The sequence below is a fragment of the Solea senegalensis genome, unplaced genomic scaffold, assembly GCF_019176455.1.
Source record: "Solea senegalensis isolate Sse05_10M unplaced genomic scaffold, IFAPA_SoseM_1 scf7180000015984, whole genome shotgun sequence".
NCBI classification, from domain to species: Eukaryota; Metazoa; Chordata; class Actinopteri; order Pleuronectiformes; family Soleidae; genus Solea; species Solea senegalensis.
Window position 1 is genome coordinate 24,147 of NW_025321537.1, and position 12,152 is coordinate 36,298.

Genomic DNA, 12,152 nt, shown 5'->3' on the forward strand with positions numbered 1-12,152 from the left:
TAAATAACACAACTATAATTAATGCACTTTAATGTGTAAATAAATGTAAATAAATAAAAAGCATATATTAAAGTGAGGGGCCACAGTTTGAAACCCCTGGTTCACCTCCTCCTCTTTGTCCAGCAGCCTCGTCTGTGACACGCTCACAACACACCATCATGTTCCTCTCCATAGACCACAGTCCTGCAGCACACTGCACTGTCTGCGTTGTGTCTCTGTCCAGTCTCACGTCTCCACGTCCACTCTGTCAGCACAATAAGACACAGGAAATGGATTGTTGCCATGTTTGTCATTGATGTGTGAGCTGTTTGTGTTGCCCTCAGCTGTGAGTATGAGAGCAGGTGGACTTGACTTGAGACTGATTCATAACTCATCCTCTTCACATGTGCTGCTGCTGCTGCTGCTGCTGCTGCTACTGCTGCTGCTGCTGCTGCTGCTGCTACTGCTGCTGCTGCTGCTGCTGCTACTGCTGCTGCTGCTGCTGCTGCTACTACTACTGCTGCTGCTGCTGCTGCTGCTGGCAGTAAACAGGGAGAACCTTCAGGTGGGTGGAATTCCCTAAACAGCGTGTGAGTCATTATGTGGGCGATCAGCTGCTATGATTATCTAACCAGAAATCCTCTGCATTTATGCAATGGGAATATTCACTGACCACTTTATTAGCAACATCTGGATGCCTGTCTATTCATGCAGTGAAATACAGGTCAGGTGCTTCAGCTCATGCCCGGATCAAACATCAGTAGTAAAGCAGAAATGTGAGTCACATGATTGTTGTTACCACATGGTTTGTTGTGAGTATTTCTGTTCATCTTCCAACAAGTCACTCTTATTTACAACAGTTATGTACAAACATAACAGAGTCAGAGGTCACAAAGATTATTAGAGCACTCAAATGTTCCAAAACAAAAGACGTATATGGCATTGACACAAATTTCATAAAGACACATTATCATGCGTTGCTCAAACCCATTACACATCTGGTTAACTTATCAATTAACCAGAACAAAGTCCCGTTAGCCTGGAAGGTGGCCACAGTGACTGCCATTTTTAAATCTGGCTCCAAAACACTGGCAGCCAACTACAGACCAATCAGCATGCTGTCAATCATTTCCAAGGTAGCTGAAGAAGCTGGGTAGTGAACCGACTGCTCGAACATCTGGACGAGGGTCTCACTCCACTATGTCCCGTGCAGTTTGGTTTCAGGGGACACTTCCACTGAGTCAGCTAACTGTCTGTTGGACAAGTCCTTGACACCGTCGACCACCAAGTACTTTTAAACAAGCTCACATTTTATTTCCATACAGTGGTTTAAATCATACCTATCAAGTAGAACTCAGTGTGTAACTGTCCACGGGGTCAAATCACCTTTTCGTACTTCTACTGTTGGTGTCCCTCAGGGTTCCATCCTTGTGCCTCACTGTATATAAATGAATGTCCAGATGTATGCAGATGATGCAGTCATTTTTACACATGGTTCAAACACTGACATTACTTCAAGTAAACTTACAAATGCTCTAACTAAGGTACAAGACTGACTTAATAACAACTGCCTTATGCTCGACAGTGTGTATGACATTCACCAAACGACCAGTAACTCATGACCAGTATTCATTGCATGAGAGGAACTTGAACCGGTAACCCAGTTCAAATACCTTGGCATCACACTAGACGCAAACCTCACAAAAAGGTGACCAACACAATCAGATTCATGTTAAGCAAATCAGGCCGTTCATCCCGGCTGACGCAGCTAAATCTTATCTTCATTGCGTGATTCTGTCCCACATCGAATACTGTTTTGTGATATGGTCGTTCCAGTTGAACAACTATATAAAAAAGCCATCAAGGTTCTTCTCATCATTGTCCAGGTAGTGCAAGGTACAACTTCTTGAGCCTCTTTCAAAATGAGCTGCCATATCTATAAAACCCTCAACGGGCTGGCTCCTCCCCCATTGGAGGAATTCTTTAGACGGAGCGACAACACGCTCAGCTCCAGATCTGCCTCCAGAGAGGTTCAGTTCAGAAGCAGACATTTAGGCCAACAATCACTAACTGATAAAGGCAGCGCATGTTGGAATCGCATCCCGACCTCGATTAGAGACAGTTCCACCTTTAATGCATCTAAAAAACAGCTGTCCCACCAAAATATGCTCACACACCAATGAAATGCTGCCGAGCACGTTAATACAGTATAAGTGTAGCCTTTGTCTCATATGTTATACTATCATTTATTGAACAACTCTTGCTAATATTGTGTTTTCTTTTATATTCATGGCTAACGGTGTTGTTATCATTATGTTGTTATCTCTATTGTCATCCGTTTGTTTTTTATATTTTAATGTAAGGACTACAAATGGAAATTAGCTTTGAGCTAAATCTGGCATATTTACACAACGTCATGTGTGTCACAATGTGTGTCACCTCTTTTTTATTGTGTGTTTCGGCCTTTTATCATCTGAGGCTGGACACACAGTCTCTTTCCTCTGATTCCCACTCACTTCAGTAGCATTGTGGTGGAGCTGGCTCCTGCAGCTCCTGCAGCTCCTGAAGCTCCTGCAGCTCCTGCAGCTCCTGCAGCTCCTGAAGCTCCTGCAACCCCTGCAGCTCCTGCAGCTCCTGCAACCCCTGCAGCTCCTGCAGCTCCTGCAGCTCCTGCAACCCCTGCAGCTCCTGCAACCCCTGCAGCTCCTGCAGCTCCTGCAGCACACTGGAGACCAGCTGGATCCTCTCCAAACCACAGATGAAGGTTGGTTCATCACATGTGGCTCTGCCTGCTGGACTCCATTCCATTCCTGATAACATGAAGGATAGAAGATGAATGTGCACGGTAGCATTGAACTGCAAAAGTGGGGCAGAAGAGGAACGTAGCATGTTCACCCAGTTTCCCACCGGTGCTTTCCACAGTCAGCTGGTCGGGGAGTCGTTAACACTAGTGACAAACCTGGTCAATCTGGTATCAAAAAGGTTTTTAAAAGATGTTTTGATGACCTTGTTTGCCTTCATTAGCTGGACAGAGACACATTAAAGGGGGAACCATTATGCAGCGTGTTGTACACGATGAGTTGGACCCTGTTACCGGCCAGACTGAGGTGTGTGGAGGATGCGACAGTGGCTTTTAAATGTGCGTTTCTAGCTTCTTATAGACTTCTGGCTGCTATGAGAGATATCTGCACTCTGCCGTCTACCAGGTTACTGTGTTACGTAACAATTCACGTACAGCAGATGATTCACACAAGTCATAAAAAGTTCAATCAGTGATGATGACGACTGCTCGAAGGATACAAAGACACTTTTCTGAGTCATACAAACAGCAATCTAAGGAAATAATAGAATAGAATAGAATGCCTTTATTGTCATTATACAAGTTGTACAACGAGATTTACTTGACTTCACCTTGAAAGTGCATACAGCTAACAACGAAGAACAATAACAACAACAACAACAACAACCAGTGTATGGGTCAAGGACATTAAAAAGAAAAAGTGACCCTAGTTAACGTGAGTGGGTTTTCAGTTGCAGCGTACTACATTAAAGGATATACAGCCATCATTCTTATTGCACAATATGAAATAGCAGGTCTGTATCAGGGTTTAAATATAAAAAGTGCATTTCTATGAGACGTGACCCATAGCAGGGTATAAAAAATAATAAATAAGACTATTTCCACAGTGTGAAGTGTATTTTTTTTTTTTTTAACAGTATATGAAATATAGAAATAGAAATATCACAGTGTGAGATATGATTTTAGCAGCATATAGAATATAAATATCACAGAGTGAAATGTAATTTTGCAGTATATAAAAATAGAAATATAAACATTTACACAGTATGAAAGTGATTTTAGCAGGGTACCATTTAAAAATACAGATATTGCACAGTTGGAATGTAATTTAAGCAGGATAAAAATCTGTATATACAATATAAGTAGTGCACAGTATATAAGTATTGCATAGTGTGGAGTAAATTATTAAATAAATAAGCATTTCAGCATGAAATGTAGAGTATTGCACATGCCAGAATGTGTGAGAGTATGTGGTAGAGGTAGGATGGTCAGTGCATGTCCATGTTCAGTGTGGTTATGGCTCTGGGGAAGAAGCTGTCCTTAAGTCTATTTGTCCGAGCTCGGACACACCTGTAGCGTCTGCCAGAGGGCAGCATGTCGAACAGATGAAAGCCGGGGTGGGAACTGTCCTTAACAATGTTCCTCGCTCTGTTCAGGCAGCGAGAGTGGTAAATGTCCTTTAGGGAGGGGAGAGTGCAGCCGATGATCCTCTGTGCTGCGTTGATGACTCTCTGAAGACCCTTCCTGTCTGCTTCAGTGCAGCTGGCGTACCACACTGTGATGCAGTACAGCAGCAGGCTCTCTATGGAAGAGCGGTAGAAGTTCACCAGCAGCTTCTCATCCAGGTTGTAAATAAAAGCCCTTACTTACAAAGGAGAGCTGTGATGAGGATGCTGCTGTTCACAATCATTCTCCTTCTTAATATCTTTATCTCACTGTTAGACTGTTACCAGCTGTGGACCCACGTTTTCTCCTGGACTTTGATTTGATGGTTTCACGTTCCACTTGGAAAAGACTCATGTCTAAATGTCCTAAAGTGGTGAACACGTTCCAACCTTTTTTGTGTCATGGACCAGTTCTTTTCAAAATAAAAGCTCTCTCAGACTCTGATAATCAATAAAATATTGTTTTTATTCAGTGGTTCTGTGGGACCGGCACCAGTGTGTAACATTTAGGAACAATAGCAAGGGTCCCGTTTTATGCAGCCAGCCATGTGTATTTATTTTGAACGTACTCAGAGTGCAGGCTCAACGTGTCCTTCTGTTTGTCGGTGTATTTCTGTAGCAGCATTACAGCGCCACATGCAGGCCTGACATATGTAATGCAGCATTCATAGTCATTTTGGATGAAACTATTCAGTGTTTGTGTTGTTAGTTCAGCTACGAGAACAGACCTGCAGTAAATAGACCTGCGCCTGAGGAAGCCTCCAGTTTCACACGAGGCGGGCACCACTGACCCCTCCCACTTGTGGTAGCTTTACTGAGATTATTCTAATATTACTGATGTACGTGCTAAAATGACATCATTACTCCACCTACCCATGTCAAACTAGTTTGTAGTTTATTCATGAGAAGTATACATCTTTATTTTACACCTGCTAGCGCTCAAATAAGACTGCACACCTGCAGCAGTACACAGAGCACGGGTGGAAATGAACTTTAATAAAACAAAGAAAGGCCAGAAATGCACAGAAACAAAATCCAGTGTGTGAGACATTTAGAAGATGATAAACCAACAACAGACAAAACCCATCAGAGGCTTTTTGGCCCGTGATACGGATCCTACACTCGCATATTGCACTGAAAATGGAACGCCGTACGTTGGGGAATTAGCTTTTACATTACAGTGTCATCTCCCTACTGAGAAGCCCCGCCCACAGACCCCGCCTCCCACACCTGCTTGTAGAAAAACAAATACACTTAATAATAAAAAGAGAGTGCGGCACATAAATGCGTTCAGTTTAGAATCAGATCATGGAAAACAAGTATGAACAGAAATGCTGACAATGGGCTCGTGATAACTGACATTCTGTCTAATTCTAATAACGCTCTCATATAAATACATTAAAAAAACACGTGGTCGTTTCATCTAATACTAACGTTTTAATGTTGGAAATTACAGTGATCATTAAGTCGTCCGTGTCCGGGCTGTGAATCGCTCACACTCCTGCACCAAAGTCCAGAGAGAAAGTCTCTGCTGTTTGTGTCAATAAAAGTCACAAAATAACACAAATGAACATAAAGTTGTTGATATATCTACTGTGTTGTGATGTTAAATCTCTAAGGACTTTGGTGTAGGGGAGTAAGTCCAGTTACCAGGCAGAAAAGGCCGTGGAACAGTGAGATAAACGTAAGCAGTGAGACAGACGAGCACGTGTCGAGTCACCGCGTCGCTTTTCTTCACTTAAGACTGAGATGATTCTCGTATTCCACTTAAATCGCAGCATGTTGTCACTGGAAGGTGTTTGTGTTCTTTGAGCGTGGCGTTGTTCAAGTGTGGGAGTCAGTACACTTCCGTTTCCATGGTGACTGAGTATTTCATCATCACTTTTGACCAAACGAGGAAGAGTCTGACCTCTGTGGCTACACTGGCTCACAAAGTGTGACCCCGGCCCTTAACCAGTGCTACGTGTCAGTACCTCACACAAATCCCAGACTTCCTCCAGTGTTATTATTATTATTATTATTAACAATAATAATAATAATTATTATAATAGTCCATATGACCTGATGTCCAAACGTTCAGGGCGTCTTTTATTGAAACGTTTTATTTGTGTTTTGTGGGCTAGTGAAGTAGTCTGGCACATACAATGGTCACATGGTCAATTCATAAATGGCAAAAAGAAAAAAAACAAGAAAACTCATAAAAAAATACAATCTTTCTGCAGTTTTGAGGCACAGTTTGGAGGCAGCCAGACAGTTAACATGCACTTCCTGTGGGAGGAGTTTAAAGACGTGGGACTCCTTTTGCATTCCCACATCCATCTCTCGTGGGCGTGGCCAGGCCATGTGTCCACTCAGAGTGACGATGACGTCGTCTTCGTCTCCAGTGTGGCTGCTACTCTTCCCTTCCTGTGGCTCCGCCCACTGTTGCTGCCTGTGCAAAATCTGCAGCGACGTTACTGAAATGTCATCAGACCACAAATGTTCGGGGGCGGGGGAGGGGCGGGGTCTGCTCATTTTTGGGATCTGCTGCTGAATTCCCTTTTTTTTTCTTAAATAAAGGCTGTTTGTGTGTGTGTGTGAGACACATGTGTCCTCTCAGCCTGGTGGTGGTGGCAGCTGCTCTAGGACCGGTTGTCTTTGGCCACGTTGTGAGCCATCCAGTTCACTTTGGTGGTCCAGCTCTCTCTCAGGGCCTCATCAAACTTCTGCCGAAACTGCTTCAGCGCCTCATCGTCGGTTTTACCCAAAGCCAGAGAGATCCTGAGGGAGGGAGGAGGGAGGAGGGAGGGAGGAGGAGAGGAGGGAGGAGGGAGGAAGAGGAGGAGGAGGAGGGAGGAGGAGGAGGGTTAGTGACAAGGAAGTTGATGAAGTGGACAAACAATGAGTTCATTGGCAGCTAACAGTCACAATACGTCATGTGGTGAAATTCAGATCTGACCTTTGTGGCAAAACATTTATTTTTTTCAAATACAAACATTAGCTTTATAAGTAATAAAAATAAAAAACATTTTTGTTCACATGCAAACTGTGGGTTAAATGAAGATGAGTATTTGTCTCTCAGGTGTCTCTGCTTTGACGCGCTCACACACACATACACTGACGAGTAAAGGCAGTGGCAGGTTCTCTGTCCTGTGATTGGCTAACACCTGCTGACGGCGTGTCTGAGGTGTGGACTTGTGTGTTTGGTGTGAACTCATCATCATTTCACTTGTTTACAGAGAGAAGGCGACACCAGTGAGTTCTAACGTACAAACGACCTTTGAGTGACGTGGGATGAAAAACCAGAGGCTGATGAACCTTCAAAATAATCTTAGAGACATAGTCAAGGTTATGGAATGTAGGGATTAGAGAGAGGGAAGAAAGTGTGTGTGCGGGTATTACTAATGTTGTGGGGACCTAACACTGTTCACACACTCACATTATGGGGACAAAAATCAAGTCCACACAACGTAAATGACTACATTTTAAGGTTAGGCTGAGGTTAGGCTAAGGTTAGGCTGAGGTTAGTAGTAATTGTGGTTAAGGTTAGAGTAAGTCTCCAGGAAATGAATGTAAGTCAATGCAATGTCCCCTCAAGTCATGAATGTCCAATGTGTGTGTGTGTGTGAGTGTGTGTGTGAGAGTGAGTGTGTGTGTGTGTGTGTGTGTGTGAGTGTGTGTGTGAGAGAGTGAGTGTGTGTGTGTGTGTGTGTGTGTGTGTGTGTGAGTGTGTGTGTGTGTGTGTGTGAGTGTGTGTGTGTGTGTGTGTGTGTGTGTGTGTGTGTGTGTGTGTGTGTGTGTGTGTGTGTGTGTGTGTGAGAGAGTGTGTGTGTGTGTGTGTGTGTGTGTGAGTGTGTGTGTGTGTGTGTGTGTGTGTGTGTGTGTGTGTGTGTGTGTGAGAGTGTGTGTGATACCTTTAAGTACTGGATGTCTTTGACTGAGGTGAGCTCTGGCAGTCCAGCTGTCAACATGAGGGCAAACAATGTGATGAAGAGGTTCCCGTTCTTCCTCAAGATCAGATAGGCCTCCTCACAGTACTGACGGAAACTACACACACACACACACACACACCACCCCACCACACACACGCACACACACACACACACACGTTGGAGTGTTTCTCTTTTATAATTAAAACAAGTTTTCTGTTTTTTCTGTTAAATCTAAGTATTTCCTGGTTTCTTTGCTCCATATAACAAAGGAACCATTAACACAGAATCATTTGATATTTTATGATTGTGTGTGCAATGTTACTGCTTATCAACAACCTAATAACATCATACTTAAGAAAAGAGTCCAAATGAGTGACAAACAAGAAATGCAAGATCAGCACAGTTCCAGATATTATATCATATTGTGATGACTTTTCTACGGCCTTTCCTGATTCATATCACACACACACACACAGCATACCATGTGCCTTGTACGTATGTCTATGTAAACCAGAGCAGGAGCTGCAGGAGCTGCAGGAGCTGCAGGAGCTGCAGGAGCTGCAGGAGCTGCAGGAGCTGCAGGAGCTGCAGGAGCTAAGCTGTGTCACTGTCACTATTCCTCGACTGATCTGCAGCTCTGTGTTGTCGTTGTTGTTGTTGTTGTCGTTGTTGTTCATCAAAAACACTTTTCTATTTTCTACACAGGAGTCAGGATTGAGTACTGTGTTGTTTTATAAAGAAAGAAAGAATTGATTTATCGTTTTATTTAGTGATAAAACAATCGTTTCAATATTTCTCTACTTCTTGTGTTTATTTAATTTGTTTTTGAGCCATTATGATGTTTGTGTATTATGAGAGAACCTGTGTAAGATGATGTTCATCACTGTTGTACTGCCACCTGCTGGTGTCAGAGGGGACAACGACAACATACTTCTACAGGCTGTGGTGCTCGTCGACATGGAGGGTGAAAAATGACAAATAATAAATAAATAATCAACGAATCAAGAAAACAATCAACTGATTCATCACTTAACAAAATAATAATCGGAGCATAAGCAATGTAATGTGGAGAATATTCTATGGTCTTGAGATGGCTCCGCCTCCCTCCCTGTGTGTATGACTGTGCAGCGGCACATGAGGAGGACGAGCTCAGCCTTTCCTTAAGTGACGGCTTTACTGACTCAGTGTCCACAGCTGGTCCACAGCTGGTCCACAGCACCAGGGCCGTGCATACAACCTGTGTGTGAGCGTGACGCTGGAGACTAACCTGCCAAACTTCTCTGTGTTGCCCGTCTTCCCCTGCTGGATGACATGGATGAAATCGTGTGTGAGGATGAAGGGCACGCGCTCCCTCTTGATGCCAAACTTGGACTTGAAGTTTCCCAGGATGTGACCAAAGTCTATGTGAAAGAGCTGGCAGACAGACGAGAGCACACTGAGCATCACGGGACAAGACACGTACAGAGGGCGTGGTTTACAGATATGACCCCGTCTGACCTGTCCATTGCTGCGGACCATGATGTTGTCACTGTGGCGGTCTCCGATGCCCAGGACGTATGTAGCTACACAGTAGCCTGCACACGACAGTGTGAACTCCTCGATGGCGCGATCCAGAGCGTCGCTGCGGACACACAACAAGCATGTGTAACACAGTGGAGTGAGTCACTCTTCTTCAGAACCCGAGAGCTTCACTCGTCTCCATCTTACCCAGAGTTCCTCTCCTTCAGCCAGTTGAGCAGAGCATCTTTGTTGAAGGCGGCGGCTGCTGCCACGTTGCTGCTCGTCAGCTGGATGTTGGCAATCGTGTCTGCTGATGAAACCACCTCGATCAGCCCGGCGCGGTCCCCTGTCGCCAGACAGCCGTATGGTACGATCCTGTACATGGCCTTGAAAGTAAGTCACTGTATAAACCTCCCATGAGCTAATGTGTAGAGGCTGTCACATGTCACTGTGTGTGTGTGTGTGTGTGTGTGTGTGGCACTGCATCTGTGAACATGTAAACTCACATACCTGCGTCTGAAAACGTTAAATGTTTCTTTGTTTGGACAATGTTTTCCCATTCGTATGAGTCATCATCATCACCATCATCATCATCCATCATCATCACCATCATCATCATCACCATCACCATCATCATCATCATCACCATCATCATCATCATCATCACCATCATCATCGTCAATCATCATCATCATCACCATCGTCATCATCACCATCACCATCACCACCACCACCATCATCATCATCGTCATCCACCATCATCATGCGTCATCACCATCATCATCATCATCACCACCATCATCGTCATCATCATCATCATCATCACCACCATCATGGAGTCGTAATCCAAACGTCACCATCATCATCATCACCACCATCACATCATCATCATCGTCATCACCATCACCATCATCACCATCACCATCATCATCATCACCACCATCATATGCATTCATCATCAAGCGTCCTGCATCATCATCACCACCATCATCATCACCATCGTCATCATCAGCATCACCATCATCATCATCATCATCATCACCACCATCATCGTCATCATCATCATCATCCTGCAAATAATGCATTCATCATCCAGCGTCACCATCATCATCATCACCACCATCTCATCATCATCATCGTCATCACCATCACCATCATCACCATCACCATCATCATCATCATCATCAACATCATCATCACATCATCATCATCATCATCATCATCATCATCATCATCACCATCATCATCATCACCAGTGGATTGTGAGCAGATTTTAATGCTAACATTCTTGGGTGATGACCTAACACTGGAGCTGCTAACACAAGGACAGACAGATGAAAACAGAACCTCTTTGGTGATAAATAGAATAATAATCATTCTGTCAGGATGCAGATAATCTCATCCATACATTAATGACTTGATTTTCAAGTCTCTGTAAACATGAGAATAGACTTTAAAATCCTTTCATGGCATTCTGATGTTTCTGAATTATGAGACAGAGAGAGAAACTCCACCACAACAACAACAATAACAACAACATGACAACATAAGCTGGTTTTATGGATTAAACCATAGCACAGAAACAGCACTAGTTAAAGTTAGTAACTCAGATAATGGTCTAGTTTCTTTACATTTGACACCATTGATCATGATATTCTACTGCAGAGATTGGAGCAGACTCTTGGTATCACAGGTGCTGCCCTCTGCTGGTTTAAATCATACTTATCTGATAGATTCCAGTTTGTTCATGTTAATGTTAAAGCCTCACTACAAACTTCACGTACAAAGCACTTCATGGTCACGCCCCTTTATACCTGAAAGACCTAGTCTTACCCTATCACCCTAATAGACCACTTAGGTCACAAAATACAGGTTTACTTGTGGTTCCCAGAGTCTGTAAGAGCAGAATGGGAGGCAGAGCCTTAAACTTAAAACTTTCCTTTTTGATAAAGCTTATAGTTAGAGCTGGTTCAGGGAAACCTGGACCATCTCTTAGTTATGCTGCTATAGAACTAAACTGCTGGGGGATTTTCCTGTGGTGCACGCACATTCACTCTCTCACACTCAGGATATGAATATGACTTTTTATATGTCATTAACTTTGTCTCTTTCTCTCCCTAGTTTGTGTCCTTCCTTCCTTCCCTCTCTCTCTCTCTGTATTCTCATCTTGCAGGTTGCAGGATCCAGATCCAGTTTTCGAGGCTATCCATATCATACATATCATCACCATTATTATTGTGCTATAATTAAAAGTCGATATCATTAACTGTATAAACTTGTAACTTGATACAGTTGTTGTGTATCTGCTCCTGGTCTCTCTCTCTCTTCTGTCTCTCCCTCATCTCCCTCTTGTCCTTTCTCTCCCCCCCTTCTGTGTCCCACCTCTCCACTGTCCCCCATTTTTCCTTTCACCCCAACCGGTCGAGGCACATCTCTGAGCCTGGTTCTGTCAGAGACATGAACATTCACTGTCAACTACAACACAACATCCAACTGAAGAGACACAGGGTCTGAAAC

General features: G+C 43.7%; 1 protein-coding gene across 1 annotated transcript; it reads right to left on the bottom strand.

Annotated features, from left to right (window-relative positions):
• Positions 1-5,102: 5,102 nt before the first annotated feature.
• On the bottom strand, positions 5,103-10,018 carry LOC122762697 (phosphatidylinositol 4,5-bisphosphate 3-kinase catalytic subunit beta isoform-like). The gene is made up of 5 exons (XM_044017886.1): positions 9,843-10,018; positions 9,633-9,756; positions 9,403-9,548; positions 8,119-8,250; positions 5,103-6,984 (listed from the first exon to the last, which is right to left on the bottom strand). Exons 1-5 carry the CDS (start codon positions 10,016-10,018, stop codon positions 6,846-6,848), a joined length of 717 nt encoding a protein of 238 aa, XP_043873821.1. The 3' UTR covers positions 5,103-6,845.
• Between the last annotated feature and the right edge of the window lie 2,134 nt (positions 10,019-12,152).